At 34.1% G+C, this 21,525-nt stretch overlaps 1 protein-coding gene across 3 annotated transcripts in view; it reads right to left on the reverse strand.

Moving 5' to 3' along the window:
- Window positions 1-21,525, reverse strand: part of CEP112 (centrosomal protein 112) — a 173,036-nt gene that overhangs the window by 110,255 nt on the left and 41,256 nt on the right. For all 3 annotated transcript variants that reach the window (XM_062591590.1, XM_062591592.1, XM_062591591.1), the window contains 4 exons: window positions 21,216-21,345; window positions 20,192-20,284; window positions 19,401-19,460; window positions 15,186-15,265 (listed from right to left, as the gene is read on the reverse strand). In XM_062591590.1, coding sequence (XP_062447574.1) covers window positions 15,186-15,265; window positions 19,401-19,460; window positions 20,192-20,284; window positions 21,216-21,345 — 363 coding nt within the window. The remainder of the gene's footprint in view (window positions 1-15,185; window positions 15,266-19,400; window positions 19,461-20,191; window positions 20,285-21,215; window positions 21,346-21,525) is intronic.

A 21,525-nucleotide genomic window follows, 5' to 3' on the forward strand; every position in this document is an offset into this window, starting at 1 on the left:
AGTATAACAAAGAACAGAAAATATCAATATTAAGATGGTTTTATATTAGGGCTAAATGTTCTTTCTCTGCTTTCCAGAAAGCGACAAGCACATTTCTCTATGTGCTGTATCATGCCTGCTATAGCAGCACCCTGAGGTTTGATTCTGATGAACTAAATCCAGCAAAAGTTAACATGATTCTAGGTTTATGCCGTGGATAAAAAAACAAAACAAAAAAAAAACAAAAAACAAAACAAAAAAAAAAAACAAACAGAAAAAAGCAACACAATGGTACTTACCTATTTCCCATGACTTTGGAGCAGAATAGTTGGAGATTAGAAAGGGAACATCTAATCCATGGTTAAAATGGCCCAGAGAATTCTTGGTGTAACAATTACTGATGGTATGACGACATCCGACATCACTAATTAGTTTTCCCAGGAAATAGGAAGATTTGGTGAGGCACTACAACTCTTTTATCATGCCTCTGAGTAACATTTTGGAGGCACTACATCTGGGGCAGAGAATCATAGGCATTATGCCCTTCTTCACACTGTGTTAAAACCTACAAACTAGTTCTCAAACACCAGCTACTACACAGCTACACATTATCTGCTGACAGGCACACTCCACCACTGGTTGTTTCTTGGGGTGGAGGAAAGATAATATAAGTTTCACATGCCAGCATTAAATTGAAGTTTTAAGAGAAGTTAAAAAAAAAAAAAAATTAAAGCAAGACTCACCCAGGAGAAAAATATAATTTATAACACTACAGAATCACAACAAAGTCACACAACAACATGCTGTTCTCTTTGTTACAATTAATCTTGCAAGTTTAAAGTATCTCTCCTATTAAAAGACTAAAGTAAACTTCAGTTTCATGGTAAATATTTAACAACTATATTTCACAATTAAATATTTAACAGTTCACACTTAAGAATATTTAAAAAGCTGCATATAAAACATGCCTCATTCCTAGAGCTTTCCTACAGCAAAAATAGTTTGGAATCAACCTCTTGTTTTGTTTCAATTTCACTATTTCTCATCTAGCACTGAAAAGCATTAAAAGGTTATCTAAATGGCAGGGCTTTGGGATACTGCTCCTTTTTAAGAATTACCTTTTCATCACTGTCATCATTTTCCTCACTGAATCCAAACCAGTCAGGTCAGTCAAGGCTGAGACATGGAAAAGCAGAGTAATGGTAGGGCATTCAGGTTCCCTGCCGAAGCTGACATCTTTTGGCACGGTGATCTGCTCTGAAAAGGCAGTCTCTCCTCCAACTCATTATCCTGATGATCCTGCGTGACATATACACTGTCCCTAGGTATTTAAATTCTGTGTACATCTTGCACATACCTCTTTTCCCGTTCCTTCTCCCTCACCCCCAAAATATTAATTCTTAGGAAGAAAAATTGTTTCACTATCCACCAAATTGGTAATCACTACACTTTCACGGAGGTGACTGAAGAAGGGTCCTGCTAGATTTGTTTCTAACAACTTTGCTTTTTGTGTTGAAACAAGAAATAAAAAGCCTAGTATTTTATCAGTCTGTGTTAAAACAAGATCAGCTATTATGGCTCATAAAGTGCATTTAGATTAAAAAAATAAAGAACGGTGTTAAAACAAGTTCACAAAAGACAATCAGCTAGACAACATAAAACAAAGCGTACTACATAGCTAAAAGGTTACCTTCAACAAAAAGCATATGCAATCATCTCATTCAAAAGAAAAACCTCAGGGAAAATCTGCCTCGATATCTTGTCTACAAGATATAACGAGTATGCACCCAGTATAAGGATATTTATATTTTCATATATAAATCTTTCATATTACATTTGAATCCATGATCTTAATGCCCAGTCTCTGAGAGAGAGCATCTCCTGTGGAATTCCTTTGGCATTAATAGGGCTCCATACGGACACGGCAGTTTATTGATTTATAGTCAACAGCAAGGTCTACGATTGTCACTATTTCACAGTTGGGTGGGAAACCACGAAAAATACTCTACAGACCAGTCTTCCTAATTTCATTTTTAGAATGAACACTTTTTCAGCTACATAAACATTAAGGCCTGAAGAACCATATATTTGTAGAAAGAAGGTGTTACCATTTTACAGTTTATTTTAAGGAAAAAAATGCTACATTTCTCTGAAATATACAAAAGCAATTTTACTTCTCATGCTCTACTATTTTAAATAAACATGATAGTTACTTTACAGCTTTTTGTGAAAATTACATATCAGGCCTAAATGCATCTAGCTTAGCTGTGGTTAAAGTATTTTACTGAAAGGCAGTTATTACTAGCAAACAATGAGGAAAAACTACGGCTCCCCTTACAATGAGTGAGCCCAACATATGGAATATGTGCAGAACACTTCTTTTTGGTGCAGAGAGGAAGAAAGACAGTGTGAAGTCATTCAAGCGGAATGATAACTAAACCAAAGCCAGATCAAAGGAATGAAGAAGAAAGACTGAAATGTGAAGCTGAAATATTTATTGCCTTCAAAACATCATCCCTATGCTGTCCCTGGGCACTTTAATATTTCGAAGTTGTTAGAAAGCATTCTAACTTGTTTCATCATTTCACAGAAATAAACCCAAAAATATAAAGTAGAGAACAATTTTATCTTTTATTCCCTGATTTTAAGTAAAAGATGAGCTTGTCTGTATGAGAAAAAGCAGGAATCCACTTAATTGTTTACAGTTTGCATAATTTGAGATGTTAACATCAAAAAGCCGGTCTGCATTCCTTCAAGCAAGCTGCTAGAATGAACGATATTTACAATACAACTATTATGTTAAACTATATCCTTATGTTTTAAATAAATCATGAGATAACATTAACAAACTAAACCTTTACTTAAGGCATTAATGAATTTGGAGTGAATATTCCATGTGCGTAATCTCACACTTAAGTAAGAGTAACAACACATTATATTCAATACGAATGGCTCACAAATTAACCAGACATTGGTTAAACACAATAATAAGTATTATGACTATTTCTCATTATTATAATCTCATGGTACTGTTGTGCTAGGTGCTATGCAAACAGAGTAAGAAGAGCAACCATAACGTGATGGGCAAGATGTTAGTTAAATCCTGGATAAGTGTAAATGTGATAGGAAAGGAAAATGCAGAAGAATAATTTAGCTAAATTTTGCAAAAAATTATCTACAAGTTTTAGCTATATCACATAGATGACAGTCAACACTCAGTTATCAAAAAAAAAAAAAGAATAAGAACACAGATAAATGGTCATAGCTTTTACATGCTGAGGTGACCTCTAAACTTCAAGAGGGAAAAGAGGGAGTGCAGAATTAGAGAAACAGGTGTTAATAATGGTTCAGATGAAAGGAGATAAGGCAGGAATTAAAAGGTGGAACAGAGTCAGCAGCACAGATAGTAAATAGATTCAAGAAATTACCTAGAAAAATGCATGGAGAAGGAAAAGAGAGGAAATAAAGAAGAGTGGTGTGCTGCAGAAACTTGGGGAGTGAATGAAATAAATCCTCTGAATGACCAACTATAGAAGAAACTACTGAGGAGGAGAACCAGGCAAATGGAGTCATTAACATATAAAAAAGTCCAAGGTGTAATGAGTGACAGTGCCAAGGGTGGCTGGCAAGTCAAAGATGTTAGTGATAGCTTCATTTTTCCTTTTTTTTGAAACATTATTTTTCCAATACACAATTCTAAATGAAACATCTAAACCAACTCCTTTCAGCTTAAAGTATGCCAGGTTTACCATTTCAAAGGCGTCTGCACTGACAAAAATGCCCTCGATCAAAAATTCTTTTTTCCCCTTCTCCCTTACATGCTACTTGACCTAATTAACATTTCCCGTAAATCTTGTTTCTTTTATACCCTTAGACAATCAATCATGGCTACACCACCAAATACTAGTTTTGAATGAAGAAAAAAAGAATCCAAAATGCAAGCACATGCACAAGGAAGTGCAAGAATACAGTATTCATTCATTACACATTTTTGGAAATTATTTTTGTGGTTAAAATCACTGTACTTGAGGATTTGAAATAATAATATTGGTATTGTAATGGATACTTCAATACTAAGCAATGGTAAGTGTCTTATCTAGTTCAGATTCTTCCTTCTTTGTGTCATTAAAGTCTAACCATCACATAGTGACAACACCAACAAAAAGACAAGGAGCCAAAGTCTTCTCTGCACTACTTTTGTTTTTTAGTGACCCCAAAAAGCGATAGCCTGAAGCATTTTATGCTTATTAAAAATCAGTAATGGCATTAAATCCTACGGAAGACTTTTCTTTGGCCAACTGAAGGCTCTTCTCATTCCAATGTTCTGGATGCTCTTTTGTTGTGGTCTTACAACTTTAAAGATTTTCAAAATCTTTAAAATTTAAAAGATATGTTAATACAGAGGTAAGCCTTTCCGAACATTAAGGGAATGATTCTGATATTTGTGTTAATTATTTGTATTTTCATTAAGTGAGGTCAGAATCTATAGCACTTAACCACCTTAATTATTGCAGCAGCAGTTAATAAGTGTTATAGCATATCATACACTGAAACCGTTCCCATCACAAGGCAATGCTTTTCATTTCATATCAGTAAATATTGATATAATTTTGTAATTAATATCATTAAAAAGCTGCCACATAATAGACCTATAACCATGTTTAGAGACAAACTGCTGTATATAGATAAGGACTAAACATCGACAGTTAATTTGTTTTTGGTACAACTGAAGCTTTTCTTTAAATACATACTTAATTATTGTCAGTAGGTCTCCAGAGAAACTGGTGAAAGAAAATGAAAGGCTGTAAATAGTTAATAGAACACTTTATTTTTTATTTTAAAGTGAGACCATTAAATAAAGCTACCACATTTTTTTGGCCTCTGTTCATACCTTACATTGTGCCCCCTAGAGCGAGGGTTATGTCAGCATGATCACTAGAGTTAAAGGAATGTTTACAATATGCTGGAAACTTTGACTGCTTCTGCTCTAAAAGGTTTCAGATGCTCAAACAGAGCACCAAGTGGAGAGCAGCTGGCTGGTTTTCCACCAATTCTTAAAGGGGAAAAAAGAAAAAAAAAAAATCTTACGGAGTAAAATTATATCCAAACTCTTCAGCCACTTAACATTACCACTGCTTTAAATCAAAAGGTTTTCTTTTATTCCATCATATTGCAACTGTAGCAAGAAGACAAAACTAAATATTAAAAGGGAACAATGAACACAACAAACATGAGTATTGACTCTTAACAATGTTCTTTATTGCAACATTTGGAATTATAGACAATGCCTTCTCATATTTCTTTAATTATTTCCTACTTTAAAAATAGTAATAGCTTTTCCATTCCTACAAGAACTCCTCTAAACAAACACAAATACTTCATTTTCAAGGGAAAATGGAATTAACTACAGGAAAGCAGCTACACTTAGGCAACTATCCTAAAAATAAGTAATTATTCTGAATCTGGATTCAACTTACAGCAACAGGAAGAAAAACAACAACTTGAGGTTAAAGTTACAGCTCCATGTACTTATTTATCAACTTATTGATGATTATAATGAGGTTGTATTTTTCTGTATGAAATGGCTTTCACCACTACAGGAGATGAAATACCTATATAAGAGTGTTTTGAAAAAGAAACTATTCAGAAATAAAGTTCTCAAAGTTGTTGGTGTCATCAAATTCTCAACATCCACAGTCGTTCATAATTAAATTATAATCTGTGTATATTTTGAAAGTTCAATTTTAACTTTTTTTTAAATGCTAGGCTTCAACATCACAGTACATGCAAAATTATTCAACTGCAGCCTACATAACCAGATGAAATTATATTCACTGATATTTATTCTATTTTCTTCTGTCATTTGTCTTCACATGTTTTAATTTATCCTTGCTTTCATCTGCCTCCTCCTTTTTTTTTTAGCTTAGAAGCATTATGTATGCCATCTATTTCTCTAAGATTTACGTACCTTTATTTCTTTGACAATGTCCCTGTTAGGATAGTCCAAAAAGAAGAAAAAATGTGTAAACACAGTGGAGTTTTGCAGGAGTTCAGTAATCTCAAGGGCTAAGAGACCCATACATAAAACTTCTGGTATTAAAAGGTGATACACTTTTGTGTATCCTGATCAAAGCAAAAGGAAACTTTCAAACCAAAGAACATGTTGGACTTCTCTTCCTATAGGAAACAAAGTTACACTTTTGAGAAACAGTGGCATAAAGGCCATTCACTCAAGCCTTTTCAAGTATCAGTACTAATACTCTATATCTCACCTCAGGACATGCCTGAGACGACCACCAACTCCACTCCTACACACACCTTGTGACAATGTCAGACATGGAATTCAGTTACCAAATGACTGAAAAACAATACTTGGGATGACAACTAAAATCCTTGTGAATAGAAGAAATGACCACAATTGCAAGCATAGGGGGAAAAAATGGAAATTTCAGGCTATAGGAAAATTATTTCCTTTCCAAAAGAGCTTCCCCCTACCCCCCATCTGCTTTGTAAATACATGTGCAAACTAACTTTAAGACTTCGGAAGAATAATTTGCTCTTCATAAACATATCAGAACAGAGTTATCATCATGTGATAAAACATCCTGCAGAAAGCTTGCCATCTCCAGGACAGCAGGAGCTTGCATAGAGAAGGACTCCAATGTCACTGGATGGAGGTCTGCATAGAAATACCATCCATCAATGGTGAGAGCAACCCTTTGAAATTATACCCGTATTACGGTCACTCTTCTTAATCAGATTTTGGATCAACAAAGAGTGAGTAAAATGCATAAAAAAGATAAGGAAATCAAGACAAATGTGATCAAGAGGAATGTGATCAGACTGTGCTCACTCCTTTTCGCTCAGAGAAAAACTGAGAATTTGTGCTACAATTTAAATGAATCAGATCCACCATATGAAAATACATATGCTGCAGTGGGACATGTAACCTTCAGAACAGTTGAAATAATCCTTCTAACTCAAGACAGATGAAGCCCTAGCTGAAATACTGCGTCCAAATTTGAGTACATCTTTACAAAAAGAAAACGTAGACTTCTAGGCTTTCTCTGGTCTACCAAACATAACCTACAATGAAAAGCCGAACAAATCAGGTTGGTTGGTCCACAAAGAAAACGCACTGAGAGAGGATTTGGTAAAGTAAAGTAAAGTAATCTTAAAATACTTTAAAAGTTGCTCAAGAAAGGAAGGAACACAGTTTTCCACAATCTGCAGAACAGAAAGTAATAAATTGGAGTACAAAATCTGCAGATTTACATTAAAAAAAAGCTTTTCTAACAGTGAAGATAGCAAAGTCCTGGAACTATTTGATTGGAAAAGTTTTTGAGCTTTCAACATTGGCAATTTTTATTCAACTTATATACCGGTGCTCCTTCTTCATACCATGTCTTCGTCTGAAAAGATTTTGCCTGAAAAATTTTAGTCTACCATCTAAAAACAGATTACAAAATATTGTGAAAGCTGTATGCATGTGTTTTAGAAATTATTGTAAAAATATAGATCTACTAATAGATAGGAATGGCTTTGTTAGTTTCTGGAAACTTGAATGCCATTCTCCTTCCCAGAATAGTTTTAAACAAGTTCAAATGAGAAGTAGAGAAGCAATGGGGAAAAGAGGTGATGCTAGTTTCTTATGTAAACAAACAATTTTATTGAGTGAATTTCAATAAACCAGCTGCTAAACATTTGCTCTGTATCATCACCACTTGCAAAGTGCTGAGATTTGGCCTCCTAAGCAGTTTAAAAAAAATGTCAAAGATTGAGAAGAAAAATATTATGAAGCATTTAACTGCAGCTTTTGTGCACGTATTCCTTGACAGTTCAATGTTAAATTACCATGTCTGCCTGCACCTGTAATTGTAACATTTCATTCCATTTCTTAAGTAAACTTGTTTTCTTCAGTCATACTACAAGTTAGATGAGTAAGAATTCAGGAAAACCGTGTTTTAGTAGCACAATGAAAATATTAATTCGTGCATGAGACTGCACAACTGAAAAGCTTTAAATGAGATCCCATAATTATTTCCAATATACAAGAATCATCATCATCACTCTGGGAAACTATCAGCAGCAAGAAGTTTCACATTTCCATGCAGGTGACAGATACTGAGAAGTTAGGAAGAAAGATGAAAAAAAGCTAACAATCTCCTCTCTTACATATGCTTATAATTTATAAACAAACACCTTCCCAAGATGGACAAACTTTACATATCTATGCAGACATAAAGGTATTATGGATTCCAGACATAAAGGTATTATAGATTCCAGAACAAAAGTGGCAAAACCAAAGATTACATTAACATTGAGATGGTCTAAGTATATGCTGTGTTCACATTTTTAAAAAACTGTATCTGAAAACAATTCCATTTACTTAAGCAGTCAAACCTACCCTATTATTTACTGCCATTTTTACTTAAAAATATATTATTACTAATTATATATAAATGGGCTTCAAGGTAAATTTTGTAAAAGCAGACGTTCCCCATTATACACCTGATACCCACCTTGACAAAGACTGAGCTGGCAGTTATACCTCCTACACTGATGGAGTATATAGATACCAATAATAATGCACATGGCTGTTCTACTCTTTCTATTGGACTTATCCCTGGTCTTAAGCAACAACGGTCTAAGTTCCTGTTTATGAGTAAATAACTGATGACAATCTTAGACTATATACACTTCGACCGACTGTAAATAATAACAAGTACATAAATAAAATACTACTTACATGAAGCCTTCAAGATCATTGCTAAAACTACTGCTCTAACATTAAATTGAAAAATATTTAAGACATTAATGTAATATATTCTTATTGCCTGCAATACCCATACTGGAAAATACTTCCCCTACTGCTTCGTGAAATTACTGCCATAATTATTTCGGAAATATCTGCAATGGCTAGGATGGTAGTTGTCTGTAGTTACAATGCTATTTCAGAATCAAGAGAAACAATAAAATGAAAAGATATATTTTTAAGACACAACTACCTTCAATATGTGCTCAAATAATTTTACAGAAGGCTAGAGCTCATCTTGTTCTTAATTTTGACAGCCAATGTCAGAGGTCATGATTTACTATACCTTCCGTTGAAAAGAAATAATTTAATACTTATGATTGATGCATCAGACAAAAGCATTAACAGTTCAGAATGCTACATCTTTTTATACAAGCAAATTGGATATAACTTCAGGGTTTTTGTTTACTAACTGAGACAGCTATTTACTATTATCTGCTACTTAAGACACAGCAAGAGTCTTCACAGCCAGAGAATGTGCACAGCAGCTTCAAACTGAAGGGAGCATAAATATTTAACACTTCAAACTTGATATAATTATCTGCAAATGATAAATAGTACAGCCCAATCTGAACATTTTCATTGTAATTTAAAAAAAAATTTATACAATTATTTATCATGGGTGGAAAAAGTTAAGTCTTCAGAAAAGTTCATAAGTCTCCTACCTGCAGTATTACTACTGGGAATATTATTCAAATGCAGGTCAACTAAGTAAAGTTGCTTTAAAGACAATCACTAGACTAGAAATAAGAGTAAATAGAGAAAAAGATAGGCTACTAGCCTTTAACATCTAAGTTCTGGTTTTATTTCTGAATCACATCAAGATCATGTCGTTTTCACCTCTAAATTTCTCTAGGCTTGCTCACTCCCATTCTTCAATAAAATGGGCAATACCTCCCCATAGTCTAATAAGTAAAAATACTTACCTTGCCTCTGCTGGTACATTAACATCTGACTATTTCATCACTATTAATAAATAGGTGTCCATATTTCGCAGAGCATAAGACCTTCTCCCCCCCCCCCAAATAATTTCTTTAGCAACAAGTGGATATAGAGTTTTTTTTTCTCTCCCCCCCCCCCCTTTGTTCTATTCAAGTGACTCTGGAATACGACAAATCATATGATAACTACACCTCTTTATTTCCTACTCTTCTACTTAAAATAAAAGGAGTAAGAAACACAGAGATAGTCTGTATGTAACCCACTCTCATGATATATTTAATGCGAACTACAGGGATTACAGAAACAACCCTTCCCCCAAGTAATTACACAGAAGCTTTTACAGAGTAGATTGCTGTTTTACAAATGCAGTAAACGATGTTCTAGAAAAATCCTTCAAGCACTTCTTGCAGTCTTTTTTTTGATATTACACAATAGCTGTGACATGTATTGCCTAAGCTAAATATAATTTTTTTTTATGTACAAGTCACTAACAATAGTCATGAATATTACAGCAATTCTTTTTCAAAAGATTTATTTCTGAAAAAGATTTCCATCATAAACTTCAGAAAAAAGGAACTTGCTATATAAACTTCTACTCAGTGTTGAAAGTCCAGCAATAGTATCTATTTATTTGAAGTGAATTACACTTTTAGAAATGTGCATTTTACCATTCCACATGCTGTCTCAAATCCATTTTATTATGCATCTATGTGGGTATGTCTGAAACGGCAATAACAGGGTTCTGTCACACCCCTGCGGGGGTGGAGGGGGGGGAGGAAATCACTGAAATGCCTAACCACTTCCCTTCCTATGTGTTTGCAGCTGACTCGCTACTCAAGACATAATCCTGTGGCCATTGCAGAATCAAAGTGCATTCAGATCAAAGTGGTTTACGAGAAATCACTGATGTTCCTACTGAGTTCTGAGCTACAATTCCACAAGGCATAGTTTTTATCTGAAGTTGGTGAACTGCATTTTCAGCCATGTCAAGGAAAATAAGGTTGTTTTAAAAAGATTTACTGCGTCTGCCTGGCTTAGCTTGTAGTTACTTAATTTTATTCTGCAAAAAGTCAAAGAAATGTGACAAAAATAAAGCATTTCACATAAAAGGTGGCTAATTCCTATCAATAACCAGAAACTGCCAAAGGGCTCATTTTTGCAATAATGGAAAACAAACAGAAGGAAGACATCCATTTCTCCAAAACGTACTGAACTGTTACTGCTTTTTCCTTACTGTTTGCACACAAACATATATACAAACACATACATATAAAAATCTTAATACTGTCCAGATACACTGGCAGTGAGTAAACAGCTTGGCTTCCAGAAAGTAAGCCTTGCAGGATTAGCAGTTCTTCTATACTGGCTATGCAGTGAGTCTGCTCTTATCACTCCTATGCACTGACACATTTTTGATCAGAAATATACTGATGCCAAAGCCGTGAATCTGCCACAATATATGTAATAAGCCATTTAGATCTCCAATTTGTATGTTCTGTATCTGCTATCACTTCCTCTTTTAATAAAGGCTGATGATCATCAGGAACATTACTTCTTCTCATATCGAAAATATGTTCTTATGAATGATTTTTAGAGGTTTATTCACTTTCAAAGGACAAAGCTTATGGACAGTCAGTCATGTGAGTTAACAGATCAGAGGTTTTGTACCAGCATTGAAATCTGAAAGAACAGGTCTGCAGAATATATACTAGTCTTTGACTAGGGTACTATATTTCTGCCAGTAAAGTATTTCTGAATCTATAGAAGCATTTCTGCATCCATTCAGACAAGAATAAGAATGAAAGTCAATTTCTATTTCTATTGAATGACAAAATAATTACTGTACATCTTAAAATTAAACCCAAATCACAGCTATAAAACAACTGAAAGTACTGCAGTACATAACCATTATTAAATAGTAAATAATTTCAAAAATTAAAATATATTTTTCATTTTAAATTAGTAGTGTATGAAATGCCATTATCTGTAGCAGTGTGCAAATGAATTAATATTATAAATAGCTATGACAAAGTTTTAATTTATGAGTACAGCTTCTCAAAAGACATCAATTTCAAAGTTAACAAAGAATTTACAACATGCTAAGTACTCTGTGCTAACATTTGACTGAGAATTAAGTGACTTGCTTCATGTTGATTCAACAGTAAAGATGAATCTATACTACAGATTTGCAAGGTCTAATTCAGTATTATATGTAAATTAATTTGCTCCCATGTTTCCTTCTGAGAACCCGCAAGCTCTTCTTGAAAAAAATTGGGTGCAGTTATGCAAATAGGGCACCCCACAGCACTACCACACAGGTACTATGATGGAAATCATAAGAAAGGGTGGCTTCCTCCATCCTATGCAATCCTGCAACACCTGGCCAGACAGTCTCCCAAATATCCTCACGTCATGAATAGTCAAGGACATGCACTATGTATCTCTATTATGTTACGATGTCTCATTCTTTGTGTCTTTAGCACAGTCTCCATGTTATTTCAGACACCCCAAATAAAACCCACAATTCCCCTTCCCCCCCAAAATTGCCTAGACACTCAATGTGACATAGGACACATATAAAGGTGACCTGGGAAAAGTACTTTGCAATATGAACAGCTTGCATCAGAAGACAAGCCCCAATTTAAGACACTTTGCAAAACATGGAATAAGTATAAATCACTTCCTGTAGTGGAAATGGTCTACACAAACCTTTAAATTGTCATGCACTAACCCTAATGCCAACCCTAATTACAACTGTCTGTCCAGGCCCAGCAGTATAAGATTAAGCGCGCACTTGCCTCCATCAGTGCTAGCCTTGCCCTAAACCTGCAGCATCCAGCAAACAATGAGGGGCTCGAATCAGATTCCCAAATCTTTAGACTCTCAAATGTCAAGTCTAATTTAACTATATTAAATAGAGACTATTCTTAAAATAAAAATAAAATAAAAATCCTCAGTTACTGTTAGCCTTTATGAACAACTCCTTAAGCTTGTGGAATCAGTAATAAATAATCTACAGGGCTCCTCGATCCCCAGAGGTTGACCCATCTTCAGTTTAAGCCAAAGGACCTATTCATCCAAAACAGAAGGCTGGCATTGGCCTCTTCCAACATCATCTTAGCTTTGTAGGCCCTGAAGCACCTAGCAATAAAAGTAGGCTCTTGAAATTTATCTTTCAAACCCTTACTGCACCCTAACATTAAACTTATGTATAATTCCAGCCAGGGAATATCTGAAATAAATTCAGACTTATTTTATGAAGCATCCTTAACGTAAAGTAATCGCAAACTGACACCTCATTTGAAAGTCATGGAAGATAAAGGAACTACACTGCCAGTGAATTAGATGTTACAGTACTAAAAGATTAAGTTCAGCTGATAATACTTAGGGAATGCAATCTCTCTAAAAGTACAAAAAGTTATACAGCATAAAAAAAAATCTGAAGACTAAAAGCTATAGCTTATTAATACCTGTAGTGATATAAAACAGCCTCTGTTGATGCCAAACACCTAGGAGATTTTAGAAATAAAGGAATACAGACTCCAGTCCTGTGATTTTTATTAACTAAAAGCACCTTCACAATGCCTCTCTCAGTTCAGATAATATATATTGTAACATTTAACTGAGTCGTTTTAGCAAATAACTTCTGGTTTGTTTCAGAATAATCTGTTTTTCTTGGAAATTATTTCTATAGCTTTGAATTTAAACTGGGTAAACATATGGAAATATTTAACATAATCAAAAATGGAAGGCAGAAAACAAAAGGAGAGAGTTGATCTTGTCACATGTGTATCTGCTGCATGTAAACCTCTTTGCTCAGAAAGTATCAAACTTGATGCATCTTGATTATTTTTTTCAAGTACAAGCTTGGTAAAAAAAAAAAAGTTGTTTCAAATTAATTAAGTGTCTCATATCTGCTGCATACCAATTCTCTGAACTCCACCTATATTGGAAAAATTGCACTTTTACAAAACTTAAGGGGTTTTAGGCGCCCAATTTAATAAGTAGTCAGATTTATCCGTCTCCTGCTTATATCACTAAGACAGCTATTAATGAGGTTAACCAGCAACGGGAAACAGTTTAAGACGCTTTAATAATGGCTCATAATATGTCATAAAATTAACCAGTCTCTGCACACTTCATATAAGATAAATTTACTTTGTATTGTTAAGTATCTGTCACCGGTATGGTCTAACAAAGCAGTCCTGCTGCTGAAATTTATAAAAGCACTACTTTGCAGAACCAAGTGTTTGGAGATGAGATTCTCGGGGAATATATCATTCCCTATTGTCCATTTCTTCCGTTTAAATCCCAAAGTCTTCTGGAAAGCAGAATTCTAAGAAAAGAAAGCATTCTAAATCAGCAGCAATACCCTCAAGTAAACAGATGCTGCTCATCAAGACTCAGTGAAGTCCTACATGACTCCCTTTCAGTTCCTGAACAGAACTGCATAAGCAGTGAGGGAGAGAAGTACCCTCCCAATAATTTATTTCCTCCAAGTATACTGTATCTATGCATTAACCAACTTTACTGTCAAAATAAAACACAGTTTATGTTCTTCAGACACTGATGTAAGGGTCCAGTTAGTGACTAAGAAGAGCTCTTAATGGGACACAGTTCTGAGAAATGAAATTCCAGAATTTCTATCCAAGAGCATAATATCATCATTTACTCCCAAAAATGCACTGAAATATTTGCATGATACTGAATTTTCATAGCACACCTATATGCTTTCCCTCCTTTGTACTGCAAAGGCTTACAGCTGTTTTAGCCACTTACACCATGGAAAATATGCGTAAAAGAAAGTAGGATAGCAAAGAAGGAAAAAGTCCACCTTAATTTATGGACAAGAGATTTAACAAATTCACAAACATCATATGATAGACTAAATCAATTCAAACAATTTCTGAGACCAAAATCAAGCTTGAAAGGTAAAATTATTTATTTTTAAAATAAGACTTGCCTCTCTCCTGGCTTCTCCTGAATCCTAAATTAATATCCTAAGTACAGAACAGGAGTTTGTACAGTATATAGCACAACATACCACTGTATTAGATCCTTAGATTAGATCTTTCAGTTTTATCTGTTGCTTTAAATACTCCAAAGCAACTAGTCTTGACTATTTGTGTACTACATATCCACTCCAAACTGGAGCTGGCTTAGTTTACTTAACAGTATTAAAAAAAAAAAAAAAAAAGAAAGAAAAAAAACCACCACTTGAAAAATCACTAGCTTCCATTCCCTTAAATTCCTGTCACTTAAAAGCTGATCAACTTTGGTAGCGTGGTTTTTGCTTTGTTTTTTCAGTTTTTTGGCTGAATAAACCCCTGAAAATGTCTTCATAACTGAAAGGTTACCCAGACAATCTATAGGAGCATTGCTAGACAACACTTAATAAGTTTGGCTAAAAACCTGGGGATGCTTCAACAACTACTGCATTTGCACTTACTTCAAAGTCTCTTCCAGTTTGCGAATTTTCTTTTGAGCATCCCCTCTTTCTTTATCAAGATCATTCCGGATGCCATGAATCTACCATTTGAAGGAAAAAAATACTACATTATAGCTAAAACAAAGTCTAATGGAACGAATTACTGTTATTTTGAATTATAAAGGCTATTTAAAGTATTTATTTTGCATTAATACAAACAACAACGTATATGATGTTTCTAAAGCCATACAGAATGTAAGAAAAAAAATGCATGAACAAACATTAATGGAAAGATGAAGTACGCAAATATGGTCAATAGAGCTATTTGCTTCTTCTCAAAATGAATATTATTGATATTTCTTTATTGCAGAGAACAATTACATTAAAAGGAACTACATTTTTCTCTAGAATAAGGACAAATACAGAAATATGCTTAAAATAATGGCACTTATTGTTTTATGATGCAGAATTCCTACTTAACAATCTGTGAATACAAATTCAGAGATAACTACTTTTTATCACTTAACAAAAAAATTACCAAATATAATGATAATGAATAAGATTACTTGAGAATAATACATACTCAGACATTAACCAACTGAGGGTGAATACTCCTAAGAAAAGCAGATTTTCTGAGAAAAAGTGAATTACAACCAAAGAACTCTCTGCCTACTCAGATAAAAATAAAGTGGTTGAATCATTATACGAAAGCCTTTCATTTTTCCATTTTGCATGTAGATATTAAACACATTGTTTGTAAAAGTTAGGGTATGACACCCTTGAACATGTGTACAACTAACTTACAGTCAGAAAAAGAACACTCAGAGGTCTAAAATGAAACAGCATCTTGGTTATTTTATAACTAACCAAATACAGCACAAGATATTTATATCTCCAATGAAAAAGCAATTCAGAGATTCTCATGTGTAAACAGTTCCATATAGCTGCTAACTATATGGTAGCATGATTAACGAGTTAGTTTGAAAGAGCCTCAGAACTGAAGGACTGTCCATCAGCATATAAAGATGGTATTACCAATCCTGATAAAGTAAAATGTATTTAGCAGCTGGCTCAGAAACAGCTCTCAGTAATAAACCGTCACTGTTCTTAGGCTTAGCTGAAATGTTTGGAAAACAAGCAGTAGATTATTTGTAAAAAGCAGGTGTTTCCTTTGCTTGTAAAATCATTTAGCCTAACTGGTTCCTGATTCAGCAGATAAGCACATTTAATCAAGTAGTGACATTTAGGGTTACTACCTATTGTTTGTTTGATGTTTAAATATCCTAGTAGGGTATAGCCACTGTAGACCAATAAAGATTATTAGATAATGGGAAGGTACTTAAGTGAACAGATTGCACCACAGAATTTATTATTCCCTCACTTGAAGGCAAGCTCGTTTTTAGTATTTTATGGGCCAATCCTACTACTTTATGGATTTATAGCAATAGATCATTCACATGTATTTACTCCTCTGCCCTCAAAGGTTTTATTTTCAAAGCACATAGTTAAATCAAAATTTCTGAATGTGCAAATTGCTAGTTATCTATCAAAAATAAGTTTTTCTTTTTGAACTGATACACAGTTACATGCCTGCCAAAATAAGCTTCATGTTATCTAATATAGGAGTCAAATGACATTCTCTCAATAATTGCATTCTCTCTTTTTAGCTTGATGTTGTAGTGACAAAATCTTGAAATATCAGAAAAAATGAGAGTTAAAAATTTGAACAGCATAATAGTGATTCCAAATAGATGCACTGTTAAAATCAAATTATTACAGTAAAGAACTTAAACACATTTGTTGATCATCTTCTGCATCACTTAAGATCTGAATTGTACTGTTAATTTAAAAAAAGTTTTACCCCTTGTAAAAAGGAGAGACGTGATGTAGTCCAAAACATCCATGCAGAATTTTATGGAGTATGCCAAACTCATCCCTTTAACAAAATCTCTAAACTAAAACCAGAGGCAACGCAAGACATCAGAAAACCACTCTCTGAAATTAAACTATCATTAGGCATTGTCAACAAGACAGAGGTCATAAATTACTTCCAAAATTTTTGAATAGCATTGTGTAGAACATAAAATATTTATGCAGAAGAGTTTTACTTGGAGAAAATAGTTCTTCACACAGCACAATTTCTCCCCAGTCTGCAGACAATCCACACTACAGATCCAACATCACGCTTGGCCAAAGAACTAACAGCCCTCTGGAGTCTCCTCTCACTTGAGACGATCAATTTTCACTATACAATATGCAACATTATCATCTTTCTAAGCTCTTTGCCATGTCTTTAGAGTAACAGAATCATTGAACTAAAGTAGATCTAAACTACGCAGAGAAGATCAGAAAGGTACTCAGCAGTTCCTCTCTCAAAGATGTTCTAAGGTTTTTGCAACCTGTTTGGCTTTTTAGGTCAGTTTTGCAGTCTACTCAAACATAATTACTCATCTTGAGCTATTTATATAAAGGTAATATACTTTTAGAGCTTTCTTCTGTTCAGACATCCAGATTAGTTTCTGAGCACTGGAACTCAAATGTCTATGTATGCTATGTAGAGTGATTGCTGACATCCTTTAGCCAAGGCAAAGCAGCATTTCTCAAAAGTTGTTCAAGATTAGCACAGGACGGGCACCCCTTCAAGAAGGCAACATGGATACAAGCCCCTTGCTAGGCAGAATAAGAAATTCTGCCAGTGCAGATGTGGGCCATTCCACACCATTCTGACTTAGTGCCTGGGATCATTACCAGACACATTTGGGCAAACTGGCTCTCAGAAGAGTTATTTTGTTCCAACAGCGTTCCATTCACTGCAGCTCAGTAGCCAGAAGACATTCAAATTTTGCTAATATGTTTTTATTCTGATCTGCAGTACTATTCCAATTCCAGTCTTTCTTGAGGACAACATTCACAGAAACTAACTCAGTCTGGCAAAAACACAAATGAAATCTAGGTTTAGACCAAAACATATCTTGTAAAAATAAATAAAAATGTATTTAAACTCAAGTCAGCAGAAGGAACTAACTAAAATAAAAAACCCACTAAAATTCATGTTCTAGTAAATGACTAGTAGCTATGATTGCAGTTCATCACTTTATGTTATAAAGTTGCCATATTTGAAAACGATATGTTTGAAAAACACATTCTTTCCATTAAGTAGCACATACTCTTATTAAATATTGCCTGAGCTGAACATATGCCATTAAAAATTAACTTTTATTTGAAACCTATTGATGCATAAGGTTTAAAGGAATAGGCAGTATTTGATAAGTGCTCTACAATAAACTGCTTTTGCTAAGAACTACATTTTTTAATTTAAGTTTCTGATGTGAAAACAATGCATGCCAGCAATATATAGAGAACATATATTCAAATCCCAGAAGAGCATAGAATAAAGATATATTGGGAAAAAGAAGTATGGAAGAACATATGAACTGTGGCAACAGGTCTAGGCTAAGTTCAATTTATCTTTTTCAACAGTATCTTTACTGTAATAGCAGTTAATATCAGATGCCAGCAAAAGAGGACAAGCACACAGCAATGCCTCGTTGTTACGCTCTCCCAACCTCCACAATTTGGAACTGTAATTACCTAGAAATCAGAGGCATTATCTCTATATTTGGTCTAAGTATAGAGATAGTCTAAGCCAATTTTCCTTGAATTTGTCCAATTATTTTTCTAACCCATGTGAAATGTTTAGATTTCACAGTATCCTATGGCAGACCTCCACAGATTCACTATATATTGTGTGAAAAAGTTTATTTTGAAACTGCCACCTGCTAGAGTTTCACTTAAGACCTCCCACTTCTCACACTGACAAACAATGAACAGTTGTTCCACATCCAGCCTTTGTCACTGCAGTTTTTCTTTTACAACCTCAATAGCTGCCTAAAAAAGAGCCAAAATAATGGAAAAAAAAAATACAGTAAGAGCATTGGAAGTACCGCATCTTCGTAGCTGGAACAAATCCCACTCAACGTGGGTTAAAGAGCACGCATTACCACATTTCAAGCCACTGATACTACACTTACGTTAAACATTTTAACATCTTTATCCTTGTTTAAAAGCTGATTATTTTCATAGTGGTATTAGGTTTCATTATTTGCATATTCTCAGCCTTCTTGAAAATTATTGGAGGCAAGAGGGGAAGGGGTAACTGCTTCAGAACTTAAACAACCTAGTGGCTGCATACAACAAATTTGGAAATGTGAATAACATTTTACATTAAAACAGTACCTGTTTTTCATACACACGCTCCAAGTGAAATTTGTCCTGTTGAAACTTGTAGTCTTGATCCTGCAAATAGAGATGTATATTTTAAACAGACAAATCACATTTCTCTTTTCATTTCAAAGCAGTCATTAAATGCATCCACTTGTTTTGCCGTAACACACAGTCCATAAAAGTTAAAAATCCACTTTGTGTCATCATTAAGCAATTATTTTTATATTGAAAAAAATCAACCAAAAGAAAAATATCCACGCATAACAAAAAACAGCCCAAATTGCATTGTTCAACACTTCTAAAAAGTAAGAGCACTAGCTTTCCTGAGCTATTAAAGTGCAATTCTATACTATGTAAACTGTATATTGAAAGAGAAGGGAGGACAAGCGGATGCTAAAACTCAAACAGGATTGATACATGAAGAAATGGAAGTCATTATCCCAAGACAGAATGATTAACCTACATGTCTATGAGAAGATGAAATACTGAACTGTTAAAAAGTAACAGAAATAAATACAATATTGAAGCTTACTTAAAATTATATGCTGCCTTAAGAAAGTAAAATGACCTTTTCAATTCTTTAATGTGATTCTCTATAACCCATTGAAACATGCTTCTCCTGATTTAACGTATCATTTAAGATAAACGGTCAAAAAGTTCTTGTAAAAATTCTGTTCTTATCCATAAAGTGACCTCTTTTGATCATACTCCTTTTTTCAACCTTAGATACAATATGTATCTAAGTGTACACAAGTTTGGCTACCTAAACATTGGAAAAAGTTTTTTTAAAAAATAGAACTTACCCTCAGCTGCTGCTGCCTTTGATGTTCTGATTCTTGTAACTGTTGTTTTAACAGAGACACATTATGTTCTAATTCTTCAATCACATTAGATGCCTGTAGGGTTTTAATAGGAGGAGGAATTTTTGTCTTACATCCTCTGCATTACTTCTACAGTTATAACATTAACTTCTTAAGTTTACCTTCCAAAGTTGACTAGAAATTGGAAAAAATAATCAATTTGGGAAAGAAAATTGATGAGTCCCCAGCTCTAGCTATTCTACTTCTGTTACTTTGTTCAACTTAAAGATGCAAACAAAACAATAGCTCCCAGAATTTCACTAAATAAATGCAAAAGGTTCCATTTATTCAGGGCTCTAAGGTTTAGCAGAGTATTTAAAACATGAACGTTTTCTACAGTTAGTTAACTTGAAAAAGATACGAGATATGTAACATAGATGTATCTGCCAAAGCACGCACAACATATCAACACAGATATTTGTACAGAAAAATGGATCTACTGTATTTTGGGGAAACTTGTATTTAAACAGTTATTTTAAATTCTATAAATATATAAATATTTGACACAGTGTACCATACGAAAGACGGACAAGAAAATTCATCTTCAAACGCATAATGGAAGATATTTTTTCCAGAAATAATCTGTTGAGGATGTCTTATGAAAGCAATAAGTCTTTAAGCATGCTGAGGTTCCTCTGCATCTTGAACTTCTACAGCAACACAAACATTGTTAATCCAAAATTAATTGAGCCTTAGCTGAACTAGCCATGAAAATACCATCTGTATGTACATATATAATAATCTCTCCCCTAAACTCTCAGTCAACTTCAGTCAATTTTTCAGTCAACTTTGGAAATGAAAACTTAAATCACAATTTTTTTAAAGTTATGCACACAAACAATTTAGGCAACTGAATAATTCCCTGGATTTATTCAGATGTATTACATTGATAACATCAAAGAGATTAGTTCAGAAATAAACAACTAACAAGCAAGCATTTTTATGCTTATTATACATAGAAACATACCTTAGCGGCAGAGAGAGCATGTTCTTGTTTTATAAAATTTATATCAACATCATATTTATTTTGTAGTTGCTGAATGTTCTCTTCATATTCTTGCATAATACGGTCCCTGTCTTTCTGAAGTGAGCTGTGCCTACAAGTAGTAAGCAAACAGAATGCAGAAATTGCTTTCATATTTGGCATTTTACCTGTTTTGTATCAATTCTATAGTGGGCAAGTCGATCTGTTCCATGTGCTCATTGTAATGGAATGAAATGTATTTAAACAAAGGAAAGATAGCATGCTTACAACATATTGGTCAGTTCCAAAATCA

This window comes from Rhea pennata, chromosome 19 (genome assembly GCF_028389875.1).
Source record: "Rhea pennata isolate bPtePen1 chromosome 19, bPtePen1.pri, whole genome shotgun sequence".
In the NCBI taxonomy this organism is placed as follows: domain Eukaryota; kingdom Metazoa; phylum Chordata; class Aves; order Rheiformes; family Rheidae; genus Rhea; species Rhea pennata.